Source organism: Equus przewalskii, chromosome 12 (assembly GCF_037783145.1).
Source record: "Equus przewalskii isolate Varuska chromosome 12, EquPr2, whole genome shotgun sequence".
Lineage (NCBI taxonomy): Eukaryota > Metazoa > Chordata > Mammalia > Perissodactyla > Equidae > Equus > Equus przewalskii.
The window spans coordinates 39,725,864-39,753,071 of NC_091842.1; the positions used below are offsets into that span (position 1 = coordinate 39,725,864).

The window sequence follows — 27,208 nt, forward strand, 5'->3', positions numbered from 1 at the left end:
GAACAAGATGTTTTGGGTGTATTGAACGAGCAGGGTTGTGTGTGCGCGTAAATGTTCGGCTTGGCAAAGGAGGAATGATAGCATCCATCTACTGTGATAAGAATGTTTAAAAAAATTAGTACTCTTTGCCTTAGCATTTTACCTTTTATGATACAAGGCAAAATATAATATTATAAGACTGAAAAATTAGAAACAACCTAAATGGTTGAATAAATGGTGCAATATTATAAAGCTAATAAAAACAATGCTTGGGGCCACCCCGGGGCCGAGTGGTTAAGTTTGTGCGCTCCACTTTGGTGGCCCAGGGTTTCCCTGGTTCGGGTCCTGGGCATCGACCTGGCACTGCTTATCAAGCTATGCTGAGGCGGCATCTCACATAGCACAACCACAAGGACCTACAACTAGAATATACAACTATGTACTGGGCGGGGGGGGGGCTTTGGGAGGAAGAAGGAGGGGAAAAAAACAACCAAAACTGAAGATTGGCAACAGATGTTAGCTAAGGTGCCAGTCTTAAAACAAACAAAAAAAAACCCAGTGCTTTTCATTAACCTTATTTGGTAGGGTGGGTCTCATCTTCTTTCCATTTTCTCTTGAGCCCATTCCAGTTTCACCTTCACCTTCAACACTTCACTGAACATTTATAGAATATTTCACCAAAAGCAGAATACACATTCTTCTCAAGCACACATGAAACATCGCTAAGACAGATGACATCTAGGCCATGCAAATTTAAAAGAATAGAAATCAAAGTATGTTCTCAGATCACAATGAAATTAAACTAGAAATTAATAGCAGAAAGCTGTAAAATCCCAAAATATTTAGAGATTTAACAACACACTCATAAATAACAAATGGGTCAAAGAAGAAGTCTCAAGAGGAATTTAAAAATATTTTGAACTAAATGAAAATGAAAATACAACTTATCAAAATTTGTGGGATGCAATGAAAGCAATGCTTAGAGGGAAATTTATAGCATTGGATGCATATACTAGAAAAGAAGAAAGGACTAAAATCAATAATCTTGTTTCCACCTTAAGATCTACAAAAGAAGATGTAATTAAATCCAAAGTAAACAAAAGAAAAGACATGATAAAAATTAGAATAGAAATATATGAAATGAAAAACAGGAAATAAACAGAGAAAATCAACAAAATCAAAAGAAAATATCTGGGCCAGCCTGGTGGCACAGTAGTTAAGTTCGTGGGCTCTGCTTTAGTGGTCCAGGGTTTGCCAGTTCAGATCTTGGGCGTGGACCTACACACCACTTATCAAGCTATGCTGTGGCAGGCATCCCACATATAGAGTGGAGGAGGATGGGCATGGGCACAGATGTTAGCTCAAGGCCAGTCTTCCTCAGCAAAAAGAGGAGGGCTGGTGGCATATGTTAGCTCAGGGATAATCTTCAAAAAAAAAAAAAAGAAAAGATCTTTGAAAAGATTGACACAATCGATAATCCCCTAGCCAGCCTAACCAACAACAGAAAAGAGAGGGCACAAATTACTAATATCAGAAATGAAAAAGAGGCCATCACTACAAATCCTATGAACATTAAAAGGATAATGCAGGAATATTATGAACAACGCTACGCCCACAAATTTGGGAACCGAGATTAATGGACCAATTCCTTGAAAGACACAATTGAAAACTCACTCAAGGAAAAACAATCTGAATAGACTTGTCTTAATTAAACTATGAATAATTAACAACCTTCCAAAACAGAAAGCACCAGCCACAGATGGTTTCACTGGTGAATTCTACATTTATGGAAGAAATTTTTCCAATTCTTACAATCTCTTCCAGAAAATAGAAGCAGAAGGAACACTTCCTTACTCATTCTATGAGGCCAGCATTACCCTAATGCCCAAACTGGACAAATCCATTACAAGAAAGGAAAACTATAGACTAATTACTCTCATGGACATAGCTGCCAAAATCCTCAACAAAATATTAGCAAATTGAATCCAACAGTGTATACAAAGAATTATACACAATGACCAAATGAAGTATATATGCAAGGCTAGTTCAACATTTGAAAAATCAATGAATGTAATCCATCACATCAACAAGCTAAAGAAGAAAAATCATGTAATCATCAGATGTAGAAAAAGCATTAGACAAAATCCAGCTCCCATTCATGATAAAAACGTTCACAAACTAAGAATGAGGGGACCTTCCTCAACTTGATAAAGAACATGTACAAAACCTTACAGCCAACATAATAATTAATGGACAGAAACTAGATACTTTCAACGTAAGATCAGGAATAAGGAACAAGGATCAGGAGCAAGGATATCCACTCCCACCACTCCCATTCAACACATATTGAAAGTTCCAGCTAATGCAATAGGACAAATAAAAGAAAGAAAATATATGCAGATTGGGAAGGAAAAAATAAAACTGTCTTTGTTTGCAGATGACATAATTGTCTATGTAGAAAATCCCAAAGAACAGACACACAGATACACACACACACAGACACACACACACACACAAACTCCTGGAACTCATGAGTGATTATAGCAAGGTGGCAGGATACAAGACTAATCTACCAAAGTCGATTGCTTTCCTATATACCAGCAATGAGCAAGTGGAATTTGAAATTAAAAATACAACACTATTTCTATTAGTACACCAAAAAAATGTTTAGGTGTAAATCTAACTAAATATGTACAAGATCTATAGAAGAAAACTACAAAACTTGAAAGAAACCAAAGATCTAAATAAATGGACAGCTATTTCATGTTGATGGATAGGAAGACTGAGCAGTGTTAAGATATCAGTTTTTCCCAAATACTGTCTATATGCTGATGTTTCCCCAATGTATATTTCCAGCTCCAACCTCTCCCCTGATGTCTAAACCTACATATACAATTCCTTCTTGATAGTTCCATTTGGATGTCTAATGGACATCTCAAATTCAAAATGGCTATAACAGGAATCTTGATTTCCCCCACCGCTATTCTGAGACTGTTATCATGGAAGAAAGTAAAGGATTATGTCACACTCTATTATGCCTGGTGGCATTGACATTGTCTCACCATGGGAGATAGAAGATACAAATGTTTCATCAAAGAGGTTAGGAGAAAACTCTGTAGTTTTAAATTTGAATTGGAAGTATCAGTATGAGCTCATGGTGTATTTTTATCTTAAGAAAATGTTTCCTAACTGTGTCTACTGAAAGAGCATGGGAAAAATGATCAGCTCAGCAGCAGTGAGCACCATTTCCCAATAAAAGGAGACAGGTACTTTAGAGAAATAGCCAATTCTAGGTCTGGGGCAGAAAATGTACAGAATGAGTCTAGAACATCTTGTAATACCAGATAGCAAGGATGCTATCAAAAGACTACCGAGATTCTGCCAAAAGAAATCAGAAGCCAACTTTATAGAGGTTCCTGATGGCCAAAGATAGGGCAATTTGAGAATCAATAATGATAATGACTATAATTATTGAAAAATATCAAATATGTCTAAATCTTTGAGTTTATAATTATACTTAAAAAACAAAAACTAGTTGGTTATCATTGGAGGCTGCTATTCAACCAGCTCATTATTTTGAACACATGTAGACAAAATGAAAGAATCTAGCATTTATCCTGCCTTTTTTATACAAAATGCTGGGGAACCAAATAGCGGGGGGTAGGGGGGACGTTTCTCTTTACAGGAATATTCTAGTTAGTAAATGAAAAAAGAATAATAAAATTAAAGAATCACTGTCTTGCAACAAGTAATGAATTCATGGATCTTAACATTAAGCATCAATGCCTACTAACATCAGAAAAAAAAAGAACTAGACGTTTTACCTTCTTGTTGAAAAACATACCACCAACTATGATGTAGTCTTGCCAAAAAATTGAACTTGAATCTGATCAAGCCTCCAGATCCAAATTCCATTTTACAGGGGACAGAGGAACATTTTAAAAGACACCATAGAGATGCAAGGATCAAAATCCTGCCTGTGGAGACTACACAGGACAAATAGCTCAATTTCTGTAAAAAATATATTGTAAGAACAAAAGATATGAAAGGGGAGCTTATAGTTTATTTATTTATTATTATTTTTGGTGAGGAAGATTGGCCCTGAGCTAACATCTGTTGCCAATCTTCCTCTTTTTTTTTTTTTCTCCCTGAAGCCCCAATACATAGTTGTATATCCTAGTTGTAAGCCATTCTAGCTCCTCCATGTGGGATGCTGCCATGGCATGGCCTGATGAGTGGTGTGTAGGTCCATGCCCAGGATCCAAACCAGCGAACCCTGGGCTGCTGAAGTGCTTCAGGCGAACTTAACCACTCGGCCACACGGCTGGCCCTGGGAGCTTATAATTTAAATGAGAAGTTAAACAATAGTTAAGATATATAATCAATAGTAATGTGAAGATTTTGAGTCCCAATTCAAAAATGTGGAAAAAAAATATTTTAATGAGACAATTAGAAATATTTGATAAAATTAAGGAATTACTGTTAATTTTCTAAAGCATGATAATGATATGTGGTTATGTTTAAAAAAAAAAAAAGAGAGAGCGAGCGAGAGCGAGAGACCTTATCTTTTATCCTATATTCATGGATGAAATGATGCCTGAAATTTAAAATAAAACAGGCAAGGGAAAGAAGTTAGGGGTATTGGTGAAACAATATTGCCCATGAATTGAAAATTACTGCATCTCGGTGATGGATATATGGGGGTTCATGTGTTTTAAATGGCCACAACTTTGATCTGGTGAAAAAGCTGCACGTTCTAACTGTACAACTTCTGGGCTCTCTATTTTCCCTCTTAATTATTCCTAAAAAACTAGTCAGTTATTTCCTGAATTCATTGGACTATTTTTTTCTTGAATTATCTAACCAAAATCAGCTATCAACAGTCAACCTATGTTCTATGTTCAACTACCCATGTTCTGCCTCAAACCTTCTTTGGCAAATGCCACAAGTTCTTTAAGTTGGCCAAGTTACTGAAGGCAATGGTTTTACCACATGTTTCACCATTACACAACACGGTGACCATTTTCCATCCTCCTATAACAATTTCTTTGCCTGGTCCTGAGACCAATGTGACGTATTTTATGCTTTTTGTACAATACTCTCCACATCTGGTACTGAATAATTCAGTTATTGCTGCAGTGGTACTGTGGGAAAGATATCCCAAAACCCAGTGGATTATAGTATATGTTTATTTTTCTCACTCACGGGCCTGCAGGTTGGTTGAGGTAGCTCTGCTTCACTCTAGACTTCAGGTTGGATTCGGGTTTGATTCATATGCAGCATTCTGGAGCCTGGACTACAGGGGCAGCAGCTACCTGGTGAAGGTCCTTCTTGTGGGAATCACAGGAGTGCAAGAGCCAAGCCAAGCTGTGCAAGCAGGTTTAAGGTCTTATGTTTTGACTACTGACATTCTGCTGACTAAGACAAGTCACACAGCCAAGTTCAAAGTGAATAGAATAGGAAAGACTATGTTACCCCAAGAGGGGGTGGGGACTGAATATGTGCTCAACGGTAATCTATTACAAACAGTGATCAAAACAGATAAAATCCTTGTCCCCATGGGACTTACATTCTAGCAAAAAGGAAATTTAAAGAACTCAGAAATGGGAATAGTGTGGTCTGAATGGATATTTTTGTACATCTGAGCAAAGTTATATGCACAAGAATGTCTTATGCAGCACATTTGCAATGATAAAACACTGGAACAACCTAAATGTTCATCAATCACATTTATATGTCATATGTCAACTAAATAGGCTGGGAGTTCTTTATTTACTTATTTTGATAAATTTGATAAACATATGTTATACAGTTTTTTTTTGTTTTTGTTTTTGTTTTTGAGGAAGATCAGCCCTGAGCTAACTACTGCCAATCCTCCTCTTTTTGCTGAGGAAGCCTGGCCCTGAGCTAACATCCATGCCCATCTTCCTCTACTTTATATGTGGAACGCCTGCCACAGCATGGCATGCCAAGCGGTGCCATGTCCGCACCCAGGATCGCAACCGGCGAATCCCCGGCTGCCGAGAAGCGGAACATGTGAACTTAACCACTGCGCCACCTGGCCGGCCCCTATGTTATGCAGTTCTTAAAAAGAATGAGGTAAGTCCATATGTTTTAACAAGAAAAGTTAGAGCTGATTAAGAGTTTTTGGGTATCTCTTCTAAAAAAAGTTGTGCCAATATAATCCTTTATTTATTTATTTATTTATTTATGTATTTATGTATTTATTTCAGTTCATAATAGTTAAATCATTGTGAAATTTCAGTTGTACATTACTTCTTGTCTGTCACCATGTACATACTCCCCTTCACCCCCTGTGCCCACCCCCACCCCGCTTCCCCTGATAATCCCTGAACTGTTTTCTTTGTCCGTGTGTTTATTTGTATTCCACATATGAGTGCAATCATCTGATGTTTGTCTTTCTCAGTCTGGCTTATTTCGCTAAGCATAATTCCCTCCAGGTCTTTCCACGTTGTTGCAAATGGGGTGAATTTTTCCTTTTTTATGGCTGAGAAGTTCCATTGTATATATACACCACATCTTCTTTATCCAATCATCAGTCGATGGGCACTTGGATTGCTCCCATGTCTTGGCTATTGTGAATAGTGCTGCAATGAACATAGGGGTGCATATGTTACTTTGGATTGTTGATTTCAAGTTCTTTGGGTGGATACCCAGTAGTGGGATAGCTGGGTCATATGGTATTTTTATTTTTAGTTTTTTGAGAAATCTCCATACTGTTTTCTTCAGTGGCTGCACCAGTTTCCACTCCCACCAGCAGTGGATGAGGGTTACCTTCTCTCCACACCCTCTCCAACATTTGTTGTTTTTAGTCTTAGTATAGCCATTTTCACAGGTGTAAGGTGGTATTTTAGTGTAGTTTTGATTTGCATTTCCCTGATGATTAGTGATGTTGAACATCTTTTCATGTGTTTATTGGCCATCTGTATATCTTCTTTGGAAAAGTGTCTGCTCATATCCTCTGCCCATTTTTTGAACAGGCTTTTTGGTTTTTTGTTGTTCCTTTTTTGTGAGTTCCTTAGATATTATGGAGATTAACCCCTTATCAGATATATGATTTGCAAAAATTTTCTCCCAATTGATCGGTTGTCTTTTTGTTTTGATCCTAGTTTCTTTTGTCTTGCAGAAGCTCTTTAGTCTGATGAACACCCACTTGTTTATTTTTTCTCTTGTTTCCCTTGTCTGAGAAGATATGATATTTGAAAAGATCCTTTTAAGTTCGATGTCAAAGAGTGTACTACCTATATTATCTTCCAGGGGTTTTAGGATTTCAGGACTTATTTTCAAGTCTTTGATCCATTTTGAGTTTATTTTTGTGTATAGCATGAGATAATGGTCTACTTTCATTCTTTTGCATGTGGCTGTCCAGTTTTCCCAACACCATTTATTGAAGAGACTGTCTTTTCTCCATTGTATGTTCTTGGCACCTTTGTTGAAGGCTAGCTGTCCATATATGTGCAGTTTTTTGTGTTTTTTTTTTTTTAATTGGAACCTGAGCTAACAACTGTTGCCAATCCTCTTTTTTCCCCCCTGCTTTATCTCCCCAAATCCCCCCTGGTACATAGCTGTATATCTTAGTTGCAGGTCCTTCTAGTTGTGGCATGTGGAACGCCGCCTCAACGTGGCCTGACGAGCAGTGCCATGTCCGTGCCCAGGATTCGAACCAGCGAAACCCTGGGCCACCGCAGCGGAGCGCACAAACTTAACCACTTGACCACAGGGCCAGCCCCTATGTGCAGTTTTATTTCTGGGATTTCAGTTCTGTTTCATTCATCTGTGTATCTGTGTTTGTACCAGTACCATGCTGTTTTGATCACTATGGCTCTGTAGTACATTTTGAAGTCAGGGATTGTGATGCCTCCAGCTTTGTTCTTTTTTCTCAGTATTGCTTTAGCAATTCGGGGTCTTTGGTTGCCCCAAATGAACTTTAGGATTCTTTGCTCTATTTCCATGAAGAATGTCATTGGGATTCTGATTGGGATTGCATCGAATATGTTGATTGCTTTGGGCAGTATGGACATTTTAACTGTGTTTATTCTTCCAATCCCTATGCATGGAATCTCTTTTCATCTCTTTAAGTCATTATCTATTTCTTTCAATAATGTCTTACAGTTTTCATTGTATAAGTCCTTTACCTCCTTAGTTAAATTTATTCCTAGGTACTTTATTCTTTTTTTTTTGCAATTGTAAATGGAATTGTATTCTTGAGTTCTCTTTCTGTAAGTTTGTTATTAGAGTACAGAAATGCAACTGATTTTTTACTCTGCAACTTTACTGTAGTTGTTAATTATTTCTAATAGTTTTCCGATGGATTCTTTAGGGTTTTCTATATATAAGAGCATGTCGTCTGCAAACAGTAGAGTTTCAGTTCTTCACTCCCTATTTGGATTCCTTTTATTCCTTTCTCTTGCGTAATTTCTCTGGCCAAAACCCCTAGTACCATGTTGAATAAGAGTGGTGAGGTGGGCATCCTTGTTTTGTTCCTGTTCTCAGACAGATGGCATTCAGTTTTCCCCACTGAGTATGATGTTGGCTGTGGGTTTGTCATATATGGCCTTTATTATGTTGAGATAATTTCCTTCTGCCCCATTTTGTTAAGAGTTTTTATCCTAAATGGCTGTTGGATCTTGTCAAATGCTTTCTCCATCTATTGAGATGCTGCATCTATTGAGATGATCATGTGGTTTTTATTCCTCATTTTGTTAATGTGGTGTATCACGTTGATTTATTTGCGGATGTTGAACCATCCCTGTGTCCCTGGAATAAATCCCACTTGATCATGATGTATGATCTTTCTGATGTATTGCTGTATTCAGATTGCCAATATTTTGTTGAGGATTTTTGCATCTATGTTCATCAGTGATATTGGCCTGGTGTAGTTTTCCTTTTTTGTGTTGTCCTTGTCAGGCTTTGGTATCAGAGTGATGTTGGCCTCATAGAATGTGTTAGGATGTATTCTATCTCCCCTAATTTTTTGGAATAGTTTGAGAAGGATAGATATTAAATCCCCTCTAAATGTTTGGTAGTATTCCCCAGGGAAGCTGTCTGGTCCTGAGCATTTATTCTTTGGGATGTTTTTGATTACTGTTTCAATCTCTTTACTTGTGATTCATCTATTCAGATTCTCTGTTTCTTCTTGATTCAGCTTTGGGATATTGCAAGAGTCTAAGAATTTATCCATTTCCTCTAGATTGTCCATTTTGTTGGCATATGGTTTTGCATAGTATTCTCTTATGATCCATTGTATTTCTGTGGTATCTGTTGTTATTTCTCCTCTTTCATTTCTAATTTTATTTATCTATCTGAGCTTTCTCTCTTTTTTTATTTGTAAGTCTGGCTAGGGGGTTGTCAATTTTATTTATCTCCTCAGAGAACCAGCTCTTTGTTTCATTGATCCTTTCTACTGCCTTTTTTTCTACTGCATTTATTTCTGCTCTGATTTTTATTATTCTCTCCTGCTGACTTTAGGCTTTGTTTGTTCTCCTTTTTTTAATTCAATTAAGTGCAGTTTGAGATTGCTTATTTGGGCTTTTTGTTGTTTGTTAAGGTGAGCCTGTATTGCAATGAATTTGCCTCTTAATACAGCTTTTGCTGCATCCCGTATGAGTTGGTATGGTATGTTTTCATTTTCATTTGTCTCCAGATATTTTTTTATTTCCCCTTTAATTTCTTAAATGATCCATTGCTTGTTCAATAGCTTGTTGTTTAGTCTCCAAATCTTTGTCCTTTTCTCAGCTTCTTTCTTGTAATTAAATTCTAGCTTTATAGCATTGTGATCAGAAAGGATGCTTGTTATTATTTCAATCTTCTTAAATTTATTGAGGCTTGCCTTGTTTCCCAACATATGGTCTATCCTTGAGAGTGCTCTGTGTGCACTTGAGAAAAACATGTATTCTGCTGGCTTTGGACAGAATATTCTATATATGTCTATTAAGTCCATCTGGACTTAATAGCTTTTCATTTAATTCCACTGTTTCCTTGTTGATTTTCTGTCTGGATGATCTATCCATTGATGTGAGTGGAGTGTTGAGGTCCCCTACTATTATTGTGTTATTATTAATGTCTTCTTTTAGGTTTGTTAACAGTTGCTTTATGTACTTTGGTGCTCCTGTGTTGGATGCATAGATATTTATAAGTGTTATGTCTTCTTGATGGAATGTCCCTTTGATCATTGTATACTGCCCCTCTTTGTCTTTCTTTTCCTGTCTTATCTTGAAGTCTGCTTTGTCTGATATAAGTATTGCAATATCTGCTTTCTTTGGAGGTTTGCCATTAGCTTGGAGTATCGTCTTCCATCCCCTCACTCTGAGCCTCTGTTTGTCATTGGAGCTGAGATGTGTTTCCTGGAGGCAGCATATTCTTGGGTCTTGTTCTTTAATCCATCTCACCACTCTGTGTCTTTTTTTATTAGAGAATTCGATCCATTTATGTTTAGGGTGAGTATCGATATATGAGGGCTCAATGCTGCCATTTTATCACTTGTTTTCAGTTCTTCTGCATTTCTTTTGTTTCTTGTCCTGTGTATTTTAGTCTACCAATAAAGTTATGTAGTTTTTTTACGCTGTGTTTCTTTGTTTTCTCCTTATTATTTGTGTCTCTGTTCTGCTTTTCTGTTTAGTGGTTACCCTGAGGTTTGTATTCAAAATCTCGTGGATAAGATAGTCCCTTTTCTGATGGCCTCTAATTACCTTAGACTAAACAGATTCAGTCCCTTTCCTCTTCCCCTCCTAAGGTGTTTTTCTCACATCTTATTCCATTTTGTGTTATGAGATTATGGTTAAAATGACAAGATTATCTTTGTTTTTGATGTTTTCCTTCCCTTTGTCTTTAATGCTATATTTGAGTATTTGCTATCCTGCTCTGATTCTGTCTACCTACTTAACTCCTTACTCTGTGCTTTGTACCCCTTTCTCCCTTTTCTTTTCAGGTACGATGGCCTTCTTGCACATTTCTTGTAGTAGGGGTCTTTTGGCTATGAACTCCCTTAGTTTATGTTTGTCTAGGAAAGTTTTTATTTCTCCATCATATCTGAAGGATAGAATATTCTTGGATGCAAGTTTTTGTCCTTCAAAGATTTGAATATGTCATTCCAGTGTCTCCTAGCCTTTAAGGTTTCTGCAGAGAAATCCGCTGAAAACCTGATGGGAGTTCCTTTGTGGGTTATTTTCTTTTGCCTTGCTGCCCTTACTTTTCTTTCTTTGTTGCTCAGTTTTGCCAGTTTCACTACTATATGTCTTGCAGTAAGTCCTCTTACATTGACATATTTAGGAGATCTGGCAGCCTCTTCCACATGGATTTCTTTCCCCAGGTTTGGGAAGTTCTCTGCTATTATTTCTTTGAACAAGCTTTCTACTGCATTCTCCTTCTTGAATACCTATAATTCTTATGTTGCATTTCCAAATTGAGTCGGATATTTCTCAAAGACTTTCTTCATTGCTTTTTAGTCTTAGTTCTCTCTCTTCCTCTATCTGGAGCGTTTTGACATGTCTATCTTTGATTACGCTGATATGCTTCTCTATGGTGTCTGCTCAAGCACTCAGGGAACCCATATTTTGTTTTATTTCTTCCATTGTGTCTTTCATCTCTGATATTTCTGATTGATTCTTCTTTAGAGTTTCAATCTCTTTTGTGAAGTAGCTTCTGAACTTGTTGAATTGTTTCTCTACATTTTCTTTTACCTCATGAGTTTTTTGATGATCACTCTTCTGAATTCTTTGTCATTTAGATTACATATTTCCACATCCTCAGGGCTGATTTCTGGGTACTTGTCATTTTCTCTCTAGTCTGGAAATCTAATATAATGGTTGCTATTGCTAGAGGGCGTGGCTCTGTTTTTTCACATCCTGGCATTATTAGGCCACAGTTGCCACCTATTGCCACTGGGTGGGGATCAAGAGCCATGTATTCTGAGCCCTCTGTCTTCAGTGGAAACCCCAGGGGCTGGAGCCATGCTGAGCAGGTAGGGGGAGGGGTGTTTTCTCCTGCATGCTCTCTGGGTTTTCTCCCTCTGCTCTCACTATCTGCTCTCCTGGGGTGATTGGCTTGATTAGGTCACCCCACACACACAAGGTTTTGCCCCGGTAGAGGGCTTCCCTCTAGGCTGCAAGGGCCCTCTGGAGTCCTTGATGTTCCCGTGAATGAACATCCCCTCCCCCATTGCTTCCCTCTCAGAGGCCTCCCACAGTCTGGACTGCAGTCTTTAGGGGAGGGAACGAAGTTATCTCTTACCCTATTCCACCTCCTCTGAGGGGGCCTCCAGCCTTTCTGCCCTCCATTGTATGGCTGTGTGGGTCTCCCCGATATTTTGTGTTGTGTTTGGATGTCCTCTGTTGAAGTATGAATGTTTTTCTCATTGTATATTGGAGGGGAAAGATTTCTGAGAAACTCATCCTGCCATGATGTTAACATCACTCCTATAATCCTTTATCTTTATCTACACAAAAGGGATCATTCTGTAAAACACTTCAAATTATATCTTACAAATTCTTCCCACATCAGAACTCATAAATCTACTGTCTTCTTTAAGTGGCTGTATTGTATTCCATTGTAAAGTTGGCTCATAATTTACTGAATTGCTCCCCTTTAGATGGACACTTGGGGTTTTCCAAGTGTTATGTCTATGCATGCTTATAATAATAAACATTCCTATACCTGTATCTTGGCATAATTTTTCAAGAATAACCTACCACATATTGCAAAGTATTATAAAGCTTAAAAAAGCCTCAAACTAAAATATCATGGTATTAGCATAATAATAATAGCTCAGCCAATGTATCAGAACAGAGAATCTAAAAATATATCTATATCTATCTATATTTCTATTTATATATCTATATATCTTTATATGAATTCACAGAGTCATTCAGAGGATGTCCTTGGTCAAGGAGCCGGATGTGTCAGAATCCTGCTTCCACCATGTCCTAACTGCAGGACCTTGAGACAATCAATCTCTCTAAACCTGGGGATGGCCTTGAGTGGGGATGGTAATGATACTTACCTCATAGCTACAACTATTAAAATAGATATTATAGAGAAAATTCTTGGCCAACTGCCTAGCACATAATAAGTTCTCAACACACATTAGATATTAGATTAGTATTTTGCTAATGATAAAAGTGATGTTACAAGTAAGTGAAGTAAGGAGAGGTTATTAAAAAGTAACTGGAGTGTTGGAGAGGATGTGGAGAAAAGGGAAACCTTATACTTTGCTGGTGGGAATGTAAATTTGTACAGCCACTATGGAAAACAGTATGGAGAGTCCTCAAAAAATTAAAAATATGATATAGCTATTCCACTTCTGGGCATTTATACAAAGAATATGAAAACACTAATTTGAAAAGATGCATGCACCCCTATATTCCTTGCAATATTATTTATAATAGCCAATACATGGAAACAACCTAAGTGTCCATCAGTGGATGAATGGATAAAGAAAATGTTATATATATAATGGAATACTACTCAGCCATAAAAAAGATGAAATCTTGCCATTTAGAACAACACTGATGGTCTTTGAAACTATTAAGCTAAGTGAAATAAGTCAGACAGGGAAACACAAAGACCATGTGATTTCACTCATATGTGGAAGGTAAACAACAACAAACAAACACATAGATACAAGAATAGATTGGTGGTTACCAGAGGGGAAGGAGATCGGGGGAGGGTAAAAGGGGTAAAGGAGGACATTTGTACGGTGACAATGGAAACAAGTCTTTTGGTGCAGAACAAGATGTAGTGTATACAGAAGTCAAAATATAATGATGTACACCTGAAATATATACAATGTTATAAACCAATGTCACCTCAATTTAAAAAATGTAACTGGAGAAATTTTATAAATATATGAAGAAATGAAATTAGAGCCATAAACACAAATTATTGATTTAAACTGTAAAAACTAAAAACAACTAGAAGAAAATATAGGTGGAGATTTAAATAATGATAGAATGAGGAAGAAAATATAAAGCAAAAGAGAAGTGGAAGAAAACACAAAATAAATGCTTGCTAGTTTTAATAATATAAAATTAAAATATATAATATGTCCAAAAAGCCATTAATAAAACCAAAAGGCAAAGTATAAACTGGGGAAAGCTAGTTGCAGTATTTGTGAAAAGGTGTAAACATGCTAAAAAAAATATTGTTTAACCATTTACTATTGAGTCAACATTTAAAGAACTCTCACAAATAATAAAAACAATTTAAGAGAAAAATGCTCAGGAAAGAAACTGTAAATCAAGAATACTAAATCCAGCAAAGCTATCTTTCAAAAACAACGGTGACAAAAACTTTCCTAGGTAAACAAAAACTAGGAGAATTTGTCACCAGCAGACCTACTTTACAAGAAATACTAAAAGAACTCTTTCAGGCTAAAAGCAAGTGACCTGAGATGGCAATTCAAATCCACACAAATGAAACAAAAAGTACTGATAAAGGTGACTAATTAATTATAAAAGATACTATAAGTGTATTTTTTCTCCTTTCCTTTCTTAAATGATGTAAAAAGCACTTAGATAAAATAATATATATGTAATGTGTTGTTGGGCCTATAGCATATAGAAATGTAACATGTGTAATGTATTTGCCAATAAAATCACAAAGGAAGTGAGTGGGAGTAAAGTTGTAATGGACTAAGGAAATGACCACAGATGGTAAAGTAGTAATTATAACAATGTATTGTGGGGCTTGTAACATTGATAAATATAAAATGGAAAGGAATAATACATAAATAATACTCAAAAAGGGGAAAGGAAATACAGCTATAGGAGGATTTTTATGTATCACAGGAATTAAGCTAGTATAAATCTGAAGCTGATTTTGATCATTTAAGATGTATGTGGTAAAACCTAGAGCAACCACTAAACAAGTCCAAAAAATATAGTGGAAAAAGTCACTACTGGGGTTAAAATGCTACATTAGAAAATATGCACTTAATGCAAAAGAGAGCAGTAAAGACACAAGACGTAGAAAACAAAAAGCAAATGGCAAGCATAAATCCAACTGTATCAATAATAATGTTAAAGGGATGTGTATTAAACAATCCAACCAAAAGGCAGAGATGGTCACACTGGATTAAAAACACAATCAAAGTATATGTTGTCTAGAGGGTACAGACTTTAGATTCAAAGACACAAATAGGTTGAAAGTAAAAGGATGGAAAAAGATATATTGTGCAAACAGCAACCACAGGAAAGCTGGACTGGCTAAACTAATACCGGACAAAATAGACATTAAAACAAAAAATGTTACTATAGATAAAGAGGGACATTTTATAATGACAAAAGAATAAAACAGGAATATATTACAATTATAAACAAACATACATCTATCTAATAACAGAGCAACAAAATACATAAAACAAAGGCTGAGGATTTCTTTCAAACTTTCAAGGAAGAGGTACTTTCTATCTTATAATGAAGAATTCTTGAATATAGGCTGAAAATTGAAAATGCTACTATTTATTCCTTTAGGCAAATATATCAACACAAAAATATGATAAATATAAAAAAATCATACGATAAACTCAGAAACAGCCTCTGATTCTGAATTCTGTCAGTTTTCAAACAAGATCTCCTCTTACCTATCTCTTTGAAATTAATCCTTTTTGTTCCTCAAAATCCAGACCATCCTGTTCAGGGATGTTTTAACCAGTTTCATATATATGTCAAATTTTTATTTTATGCAATAATTTTCAAAATAAATTTAAAGTCATACTTTTAAATAGTAAATTTAATTTCTGTTTTAATTTAGAAACAGAATTACTAGTGAGTATATTTTGCTAGAACAACTCGATGGAAATGTATAATAGTAAAATAATATTGTGGAGACTAGATAGCAATTTAGAAAAGCTTTATTATCAAATGAAAGTGGGAAATCAGGATGTAAATTGGTATCCATGTAAAATATCTCAGTGCCTTGACTTAAATGGAACAGAGGGTGGAAAAAAAGATGCAGTTGATTGACATGGCTGGGCACTGAGATTTTGGAAGACATTTCTTTCTTGTTTAACTTACCCATATTCCTGTTGTAATGGAGTGTGATACATAAAACTCAGATAAGAAGATAAAAATAATTAGCTTGAATGTGTGGCAGAATTAGGGCTTCCTAGACCCTCTCCTGCCCCACCACCAGTCTGACCCTCCCATCAGATGTGCTCATTATCTCTGTCTCTGTTGTAAGAAAGAGAAATCAGCCCTGATATCCAGGAGCTGGCCTGGCACTCACAGCTAGGTCTTGGTGCTCTCCTGATGAACACAGAGAATTTCACAGTATCATACAAGGCCACTCTGTGACTGTTAATGGAGCAAGATAAAACAAGACCACTCTGTAATTATGTCTGAACACAAAAACATGAACACTGTCCAAGCCACAAAAATGAACAAACTCACCCTGTGATGGCTGATATGAGTGACTGTATTTTTTTTGCCAATCACAGCTTTGGCCTCAGCCTAGTCTTCCCTCCTTGTAGATAAAATACATTAAGACACACAATAAAAATTATCCCCACTTTAGCTTCCTCAAAAAACTAAAAATAGAACTACCATACGATCCAGCCATCCCACTACTGGGTATTTATCCAAAGAGCCTGAAGTCAGCAATCCCAAAAGTCCTGTGCACCCCAATGTTTATTGCAGCACTGTTTACAATAGCCAAGACGTGGAAGCAACCTAAGTGTCCAGCAACAGACGAATGGATAAAGAAGATGTGGTACATATATACAATGGAATACTACTCAGCTGCAAAACAGAACAAAATCATTCCATTTGCAATAACATGGATGGACCTTGAGGGAATTATGTTAAGTGAAATAAGCCAGCGAGAGAAAGAAAATCTGTGTATGACTCCACTCATATGAGGAATTTAAAATTATGGACCAAGAACAGTTTAGTGGCTACCAGGGGAAAGGTGGGGTGGGGGGTGGGCACAAAGGGTGAAGTGGTGCACCTACAACATGACTGACAAACATTAATGTACAACTGAAATTTCACAAGATTGTAACCTATCAATAACTCAATAAAAAAAAATTATCCCCACTTTGTGACAGCATTTAATCCTCAGCAAAGACCCAATTCCTCAAATCCTCAAAGTAAACTCACGCAAACTCGTCTTTTTTTTTTTTAAAGACTGACACCTGAGTTAACAACTGTTGCCAATCTTCTTTTTTTCCTGCTTTTTCTCCCCAAATCCCCCCAGTATCTAGTTGTATATTTTCTTTTAGTTGTGGGTCCTTCTAGCTGTGGCATGTGGGACGCCGCCTCAGCACGGCCTGATGAGCGGTGCCGTGTCCGCACCCAGGATCCAAACCGGTGAAACCCTGGGTCGCTGACGTGGAATGCGCGAACTTAACCACCCGGCCATGGGGCTGGCCCCAAACCTAAGTCTTTTAATAAGTCCTTTCTAGCACTTTCCTACTAAGATGCCTCAATATTCCCCCATGGTGTGTGTTCTCCTTTGTTATAATGAGTAATAAACCCAATTTATTCAACAAGGAGCATGTTCCTGGGTTTTGGCTGAAAGGCATTGCCAGTTGGAATAGTCAAGTTATTTGGTAAAAGGATCTCTCTTTCCATCTTTAACCTGAAGAGGCTGTATCAAGTTTTGTTCTCCCAAGATCGATAGTAGATAGTTTTCTTACAAGAAACGAATGCTACTTTTTGTGCAATAGAAGAAAGGGACGTGGTTTTCTTGGAAATAAGTTCCCTCTGTGATTTTCTTAGCCCATTTCATTGTTGAGTAGAAAAAATTTCATAGCAACCACTTTTCCAAGAGCCCCCCTTATGTCTTTGTTTCTCAGACTGTAGATGAAGGGGTTCAGCATGGGGGTCACCACTGTGAACATCACAGCAGCTGCTATATCTGTCTCTGCAGAGTGGGAGAATAAAGGGTTGAAATACAGAAATATGATGGTGCCATAGAAGAGGAAAACCACAGCCAGGTGGGAGCCACAGGTGGAGAAGGCTTTCCACCTTCCCTTTGTGGATGGGACTCTCCAGACAGCACAAGTGATAAGGATATATGATACCAGGATGCAAACAAATGGAGCAATCATTATCAGCCCTGCTTCAATAAGAATCATCATCTCATTGAGGTATATGTCAGAACAGGAGAGTTTCAGGAGGGGGGTCGCATCACAGAAGAAGTGGGGGATGGCATTGTCTGCACAGAATGAGAGTCGAGCCATCAGCAGGGTATGCAATAGGACATCCAGGTTGGCAATGACCCATGACCCAGAAACCAGCAGGGCACAGAGCTGGGGGGTCATCTTTGTTAAGTAGTGTAAGGGATGGCACACAGCAACAAAGCGGTCATAGGCCATCACAGTCAGAAGGAAATTGTCCATATCCACGAACATGAAAACAAAATACATCTGTGTGAGACACCCAGAGAAGGAGATGGTCTCAGTCCCAAGTATGTGGTTGGCCAGCATCTTGGGGACAGTGGTGGAGGAGAAGCAGATGTCCACAAAGGACAGGTTGCTGAGGAAGAAGTACATGGGAGTATGCAGGCGGGAGTCCATGCTGATGGCCAGGAGGATGAGCAGGTTGCCCAGGACTGTGGCCAGGTACATGCTCAGGAAGAGCATGAAGAGGAGCTGCGGCTGCTGGGGCTGCCTGGAGAGCCCCAGGAGGAGGAACTCGGAGACACTCGACTGGTTTGCCCCTCTCATGGCCTGGACTCAGATGCAGGGATGAGAGGCAGAGGTCAGAAACCTAGAAGCTAAGGGTTTGGATGTAACAATCCAAGCTCCATCCACAGTCATATTAACAAAACCTGTATTAGAGTTGCTCAGTCAGGATCTGCCCTTAGTCCCTATATCCTCAACTTCCAACTCCCCATCCTCCATGATGCTGGTCCCACTGGACTCATTTTAAAAGTTTTATCAAATATAAAAACAACACACAGGCACATACTAAGTTCTTCTCTGCCATTATGTATGTCTCTTTTAACATTCCCAGGCTTTCTTCTACTTCTTAGTAGCTCTTAGAGACAAGACAAATGGCTGATTATTACTGGGTTTATCTCAAGCTCCAGCTGATGGATTCAAGACTCTTACTATTACTCCCCAGATCTGGAAGATTTAACAAAGGAGAGTCTTCAAAGAACTTCACGCATTAGTAAAGAAACATTGACATCCCTACTGTTATAATCTTACCTGGGAGAAGTTGGGGCTGCTGCTATCAAGTGCTCTTAACCTTTGAGGAACTGGCCAATGCTCCTCTTTATTATAATTTTTGGAAAGTCTTAGGAATATAGGTAGGTCCTGAGAAAATGAGGAGCAGAGGTCCATGGCCTTAGCCTTCTGTGCAGGAAGGATATTTGGGGGAATTGGAGACAGGTATTTACAAGAGCTTCCATGGCCACTGGGACCAGATTCCCTGAGAGCTTCATTAGAGACAAGCAGAGAGTAATTGTCCCACTTATTTCCTGGTCCCTGTGGACCCTACAATGATGACAAAGTATATTATCCAACTCCTGGGTCAGAATTTGGAGATAAAGCAATCTGGGTGGAGATAAGTCCCAGAGAAAATTCTCTGAGACCTCAAATTGCCTCACCTTGCTGATATTGGCTTATGTTTACACATTTGAAAATTCAGTTATTAAAAGATTTTTCTTCTTATTTTGTTAGCTCAGAAACTGGGGTTATTGCAGTGTTATCTGAGTGAACCCCCTTTTTTCCCCTCATATCTAGTCATTTACTGGGTAGACTTAGTGATGCATTTTCAGATAAGGATGCTGTGGGTGGGTAGCATTACAGAGTTGTGCATTACAGAGTTCCTTTAAAGCTTTTGGTGTAAAGGATAACCTGTTTGTAATGAGGGGGAGAGATATCAGAGAGAGCATAGCGTGCCATGATTGAGAAACTCCAGATGCCTAGAGTAGTCTTCTTCAGGGATGTCTTCCCAGCTCACAATGGAGCGCCCTCTTTTGGAGAATGGTCCCCTAATCCCGAGAGTCCCAGAAACATGGGCTGCAGCAGCCGAATTTATACTCTACCACCTCCTGCCCAGGGAGGATTCATGATTGGATTAGGGAACCTGGAACCGAGGCTGAGGACCTGTGGGTCATTCTCGGCATAACTTTGGTCTGGACATGTAAACCCAGAAGTTTGTAACTTCTCCTGACTGCCTTATATATGGAGAAGCAGAAGACTATAGAGAAGGGCAAAAAGTGCAAACACAGAGAGAGAAGTAGAGATGAACTGGAGAGAGTACTGATGGCTGTCCAGTTCAGGGTTCAAGTCCTTTGCTGATGATTGGCTATTGTGGCCTCACTCATGGTTCTTAGTTGCAAATAACAAAAACCAAGTCTTGTTAAGAGGAAAGGATTTTTTGAAAATGATAATGATACCGACCCTGATATCAGTTTCCCCACATTAAACCCAGCATATATGGGGTTAAAACCAAAACACTCATTCCCTGCTTACTCTCTGGCTTCCTGGCTCCAGAATTCACTATCCTTCATGGAGACAGACACTGTCAAGGACAAGCACCTGGACTATCTCCTCCCGCAAAGAGATATGGGCTGGTGGGAAAGCTGCTGACCAGCAAGGTCACAATCTCCCTCCTCTCTGCAAGTGTCTCAAGGCCAGAGACAGGCTGGTGGGAAAGCTCCGACCAGCAAGGCCATATGCTCCCCCTCCCCTACCTAAAGCCCCAAATAAAAACCCTTCCTTTTAGCTTTACGGGGAGTTTGGGATTTGAGCGTTAGCTGCCCTCTCTCCTTGCTCAGTGCTGTACAAAAAATAAAATTCCTACTTTCTTCCACCACACCCGGTGTCAGAGATTGGCTTGCTGCGCAACGGGTGAGCAAACTCACTTCAGGTTCGGTAACAATAATGGTGTGGAAATTAATAAAATAAACCTTAACTAAATTGGAGTCAGGAAGGCCTGTAGGGGGAGCTCTCATGCACTATCACCCATCATCTATTACACCAAACAGGAAGAGAGAAGCTTGCATCTTGGACAGCAAGTAAAACTTGTTTACTGCTGAAGGAAGACTTCTCTCCCCACCAGGCAACAGCTCAGCCATGAGAAGCTGTTGCCACCCTGAACTGCTACTTTCCCCCAATGGACTTTCATTTAGAACAGGCCTCCGCCCCTTTCTCTATAAAAGCAGCTCCCCTCCTTTCTTTTCTGGATTTGCCTTTGGTTTGCCATAGCATACACATCCCGAATTGCAATTCTTTTGGCTATCCCCGTATAAACTCACTTTGAGATAAGGGGCAAATTTGCTTTTCAAGTTGACAATAGATACCTTTCAAAAACACTGAGCAGCTGGAGAACCAGGCTCAGAAGGTCCCACACCAGCTAAAATGGCCCAAATCATGCCACAGAACTAGTCTGATTAGCATAACAATGTTCCTGCTGCCTCTAAGCATGAATGTTATAGTTCACAGCTTTGACACGGTTATCATTGACATAAGACACCTTCAGTACCACTGTTACCCTGGGAATCCATCTTGCTGCAATGGCTACCACCACTAGAAAAAGTCCTCACGGATTCCCCTTCTTCATGTCAAAGACTGAGTCAGAATATCTGATGCATAGTCATATGCTCACATCTTAGTTGCAAGAGGGGCTGGGAGATAAGTTATTCAGGGTTTCCTGTGATGTCGGAAGAAGTAGGCTTTTTTCCCAGTCAGAATTGTGAGGTAGGGGATTACCTAAGCTTTAGAAGGGGTTACAGAAGTTGGGAGGCCAAAAAGCATGATAAATGCCCATTAGACACCACCCCTCCAGTTACACGACAATGACAGATATCCCTCTTACCAATTTACCCTTCAGTAGAAGAGAAATTCTCTGGCCCAACATAATGTAACTATCCTTCTCACAATACGGGAACAACACAAAATCCCATCAGTTACTGTATCCAGGTCCACAACCAGGATCTCAATCATGATCCCATCATGACATTCTATAACTTCTGAATCAAATTTTAAATCTAACCAATAACTACATATCTGATATGCAAGTAAGAGGGACAAATGGAGATAAAAGAAGAAGAAAGCTAGCTAGCTAAAATATATAAATATATATGTCACAAAAGGAGGAGGAAAATAAGACTGGATGATGTAGTCTCCATGTCCACAGGTAGCCATGAAGCCTTAGTTGATATTAAGAATTTTCCTTAGCCACAATCTAATTCCTGTTCCCTTTTGTTCAGCCAGCATCTCAGCTGTTCAAGGTTTTTAAAAAATCTGATATAATAACCCAAACTTTCATGTCTGAGAGATTTGACCTCCTTATGATTTTGCCCTTATATGATGGTCCTAATCTTTCATTAACTGCCATCACTGGACTTGGCAATTCCAGAATCCTCTCAAGGAGATCTTTCCATTCATAATCCTCTCTGCTACCATTGTGTAGCAGCAAAACTATTTTCTACTGATAGTCAGTCATAACAATATTAGAATCTTCTTTTCAGTCAGTTTATCCAGTAGCAAATGGAGCCCTAATTGGCCAGCAAGAAGTCTCTTCAGAGCCCAGTGTTGCTGATATTAGAAGCAAAATTTTGCAAGGAGATCACTGTATTACAAAAAGACATGCCCACTTCTACCTCTTGTTTCCTTGCCACATAAATAACTGCTTTGGAGAAAGTTCAGCATATATTGTCCTCTGGTATGTAACTTACACTATGTCCTGTAAAACAACACCCTAACCTCACAGGGTAACCTCAACTGGTGCTAAAACTGAGTCTTTAAAAGACCATTTCCCTGTTCCATAAGATCAACTGCTCCTAGTGATGGTGTACAAGTAAATACCAATGAATCTCATGGACCCCAGCCTTATTCCTTGGTGTTATCTATTGTAAGTAACAAATTATCCCCAAACTTAGCAAATTAAAACAGTAAACATTTACCCCACACAATTTCTGTGGGACAGGTTTGGCTAAATGGTTCTGGATCAGGGCTTCTCATGAGATTGCAGTTAAGCTGTCAGCAGGGGCTCAATTGTCTGAAAACTTGAGTATGGCTGGAGGATGGGCTTCCAAGACAGCTTGCTCACATTGCTATTGTCAGGAAGCTTCAGTTCCTCACATGGACTTCTTCAAGAGCTAACTTGATATATCACTGCAACAGAGTAGCTGGTTTCCTCCCAGAGCAAAAGATTTAAGAGAACAAGATGGAAGCCACAATATCTTTTATGATGGAGCTTCAGAAGTCACACACCATCATTTCCACAACATTGTGTTGCTTACACAGTGCTATGGACTGAATGTTTTTGTCCCCACAAAATTCAGATGTTGAAATCCTAACCCCCAAGGTAATGGTATTAGGAAGTGGGGCGTTTGGGAGATGATTAGATCAAGAGGGCAGAACCCTCACCAATGGGATTAGTACCCTAATAAAAGACACCTGAGAAAGCTCCCTTGTCCCTTTCACCATGTGAAGTTACACTGAAAAGATTACCATCTATGCACCAGGAAGTAGGATCTCATCAGACACCAAATATGCCAGCACCTTGATCTTGCACTTCACAGCCTCCAGAACTGGGAAAAATAAATTTGTTGTTTATAAGCCACCCAGTCTATCGTATTTTGTCATAGCAGCCCAAATGAATTAAGACACAAAGTCAATCCGATTCAACGTGTGAAGGGATTACACAGGAGTAGGATCATTGCGGGCCAACTTGGCAACTGGCTACCACATTCCTTTTGTTATAAAGGGAGTTCCTTGGTTAGAAACAATATTAATGGGATACCATGTTGATGAATAGATCTATTCATGCCTAATACACATCCTATTAGTCTTTCAACCTCAGGTTGATTAAGCACTTCTTTGTGTACATTAGTTTCCCTTTCCTGAGTGCTTCTGCACATTCCCAGATACCCACGCTCACCATAGGTTTTCCACCTATATTATCCCACACCATCACTTTTGTTATATCATCTTGATTAAGTGGTAAGTGATGCTTACGATATCATAAAGGTCTGAGTCTGACTCACAAAGCTCAAACCTTAACATCTCCTTTAGGTTTGCAGTATAGGCCACCATCTGTAGACCCAAATACAGACATCAACATTGTCTCCTAGACCAGAAATCTGGGAAGCTTAAAGCAGCGATTTTCAAACTTTAGCGTGCACAGAAATCACCCAGGGATGTTGTTAAACGAAGATTCTGATTCAGGAACTCTGAGATAGAGCCTGAGATCACGCATTTCTAACAATCATCCAGGCAATGCCTGGTCCTCGGATCACATTAAGTAGCAAGGGATTAGCCTCGGAGTAAGAGGAGCCCTTACTCTGATAAGATCCAAGTGACCTACACCTGTTTACACGCTGCTGGCTCCACAGCCAACCTCGCCTTTTGAAAGGATATCCAGGTTTGAAGTCAGACCTTGACCTCCGACAGTCCCAGCCTGTGGAAGTAGATGTTCAGGATCATCTTGTGACCCATCCTAACTGTGAAGCGCAGACAGATGGGGCAGAGACCTAAAGAACAGGGACCAGGTGGAGTGTGGAAGGCTCATGGGACCTGCCAGTTACCCAGGTTGGCGGACACCAACCCGAGTGTCATCTTTATGTCACTTCGGGGTAAAAGAGCCAGAGCCACTTACTGCAATGCAGAACCTCCACTCCGCGCCGGTGCTCATAGTCCGTGAAGCCTACGCCGCACTTCCCAGGGAGACTGCGCAGAGCTGATGCCCCGCTGCCCCCTATCTAATTGGGCAGGAGCAGGTGGGAAATGGTCCGCTATTATTGGATAAATAAAGGAGGACCTAGGGGCCGCCTGGGCCGAGTGGTTAAATTTGCGCGCTCCACTTCAGCGACCCAGGGCCGGTTTGGATTCTGGGCGCGGACAGGGCACCGCTCGTCAAGCCACGCTGAGGCGGGTCCCACATAGCACAACCAGAAGGACTGACAACTAGAATATACAACTATGTACTGGGGGGCTTTGGGAAGAAGAAGAAAAAAAAGGAAGATTGGCAACAGATGTTAGCTCAGGTGCCAATCTTTAAAAAATAAAATAAAGAAGGACCTGCAAAGAGCAGGGCTAGGAGAGCTTGGAGACGCAGCCTCTGATTGGTCCATTCGAGGGTGTGTGCAGCGCTTCCGGGAAGAGGTACAGCCGGTCGGTCCCTTCCGCGTTGCGCCTGCGCGCGGCGGACAGGCCTAGGGAGCTTCTCCTGTGCTGCTGCCGGGCTCCCGGCTCTGCGGAGGTGCGAGGTGGAGACGCCAAAGTTGAGGGGGCCGGAAAAGCTTAGTAATTAAGAAAGGAATATTTCAATGCAATGCGTTTTAAAAAGCAAAGTTAATGCAAAAGTTATTTGAACAAAATATCGAAATTTTAAAAAGTTCAGTAAGATGAAAGTTAATTTAATAGTGTTGTGAGACCTTCACTTTGTCGAGAGAAATTGTCCAATATGGCAATTCTCTCAGTTGAAACTGAGATGGGCAAAGACGTAGATTTTGAAGTGAGTTTGCTTCCATTAAAGCTAGTGTGAAAGATAAACCCAGCTGGAGGCAAGTTAAAGCGGTGGAAAGCAATTTTATTCAGTAACTACTGACAGTAGGGGAAGGAGCTGAGTACCTTTTCAATTTTTGCAGAGGTGATTGGGCATTTTAAAGAGAGAATGAGGGGAGGGGAGGGGGAATGGCGACGCTTGAGCAGAGTCAGGGAAGTGAAAAATTACGCAAAAGGGAGAGGGACTTGGTCCGTGTGAAACCGTCTGGGTTTGCTCACTGACGCTTATGGAAGTTAGGCTCCTATCCTCCCACAGAGGCAGAGACGGGGGTCCTATCTTCAGGTGTTCCCGGAACAGAGTAAGTTCTTTTGACAAGCTTGATTTTTCTGAGGCAGGCACTTTAAGGAGGGAGTAGGTCATCCTAGGGATGTGGCCTGGAGCTATTAGGTGCTATGTTAGTATTTGTTCAGTTCTTTTAGGCCAAAGTTGAGCCTAGCTGAGAAGAGAGAGGAGCCTGACTAGAGTTTGATCAAGGAAGGAATCTTTATCACTAGGAAAGTAAAATTTTAGAATATTCTGTTGTTGTTTTTTTAAAGATTGGCACCTGAGCTAACAACTGTTGCCAATCTTTTTTTTTTTTTCCTGTTTTATCTCCCCAAGCCCCCCCCCCCCCCCACATAGTTGTATATCTTAGTTGTGGGTCCTTCTAGTTGTGGCATGTGAGACGCCGCCTCAACGTGACCTAAGGAGCAGTGCCATGTCCGCGCCCAGGATCCAAACCCTGGGCCGCCGCAGTGGAGCGCGCGAACTTAACCACTCGGCCAAGGGGCCGGCCCCTATTCTGGTTTTGATATAAATAAAATGTTGGAGTCAAAACAATGTGAGTTTTAATGTACCTACTTTTTAATTTTTAAACTACTTTAAATGTTCTGGAGAAATTAAGCTTTAAAAAATACATTAAAACATGCATATCAGGCTTCAGTATTCCTTGGAAGTTCTGATATAAGGTGGCAGAGACCTGAGCCAAGCCCATTAACTCCTTCAGGGAACTTTTTCATTTTCCTCTCCAGTGACTTCCCCATATTGATTAATTCATATAACCATTTATTCAGGTAAATAGTAATTGTTGAGCAACGACTATGTCCCAGGTACTGTTGAAAAAACTGGGCCCTTGTACTTATGGAGATACAGTCTAGCTGGGGTAGAGAGGTTAGAGAGAAAAACACAAAATCCCTCTGGGTGCCGACTTCTATTTACTCATTATTCATGAAACATGCACTTTACATGAACCAGACCCAGTGCCTAACACTGAGCATTCAAATGTGAATAGTGACTCATTACTTTATATTCAAGGGCTTAATATGCTCGTGGTGGAAGGCGTAAGAAGAATGAAACAACTGTAGAAGGTTGTACAGGGCGTATGGGAAGGATAAGGCAAGTAGCTCTATTGTGATGGTGTATTAGTTTGCTAGGGCTGCCGTAACAAAGCACCTTAAACTAGGTGGCTTTAAACAACAAGAGTTTATTCTCTCACAGTTCTGGAGGCTAGATACACAAAATCAAAGTGTTGGTAGGGTCGATTCCCTCTGGAGACTCTGCAGAAGAATCTGTTCCGTGCCTCTTTTCTGGCGTCTATGGCTGCCAGCAACCCTTAGTGTTCCATCACTTAGGATTGCTTAGTGCCAGAAATCCTTAGTGAGGCTTGTAGATGCACCACTCCAATCTCTGCCACTGTCTTCACATGGCATTCTCCCTGAGTGTCTTCTGTGTCTCCATGTCTTCATGTGGTATTCTCTCTATGAAAC

At 39.6% G+C, this 27,208-nt stretch overlaps 2 protein-coding genes across 6 annotated transcripts in view; one reads left to right on the forward strand and one right to left on the reverse strand.

The window, feature by feature from the left end:
• Positions 1 to 27,208, forward strand: part of ZNF200 (zinc finger protein 200) — a 70,545-nt gene that overhangs the window by 13,898 nt on the left and 29,439 nt on the right. For 3 of the 5 annotated variants that reach the window (XR_011524571.1, XR_011524572.1, XM_070566950.1), the window contains exon 5: positions 5,822 to 6,078. Coding sequence is in view for 2 of the 5 variants with exons in the window: in XM_070566950.1 (XP_070423051.1) it covers positions 5,822 to 5,841 (20 nt within the window). In the remaining 3 variants the exon portion in view is untranslated. Of the gene's footprint in view, positions 1 to 5,821; positions 6,547 to 27,208 lie in introns of those variants that run through there. The other 2 variants (XR_011524573.1, XM_070566952.1) reach the window with 2 other exon arrangements.
• Positions 17,580 to 20,729, reverse strand: LOC103551644 (olfactory receptor 1F1-like). Its single transcript, XM_070566964.1, has one exon. It carries the CDS (start codon positions 18,662 to 18,664, stop codon positions 17,711 to 17,713), a length of 954 nt encoding a protein of 317 aa, XP_070423065.1. The 5' UTR covers positions 18,665 to 20,729; the 3' UTR covers positions 17,580 to 17,710.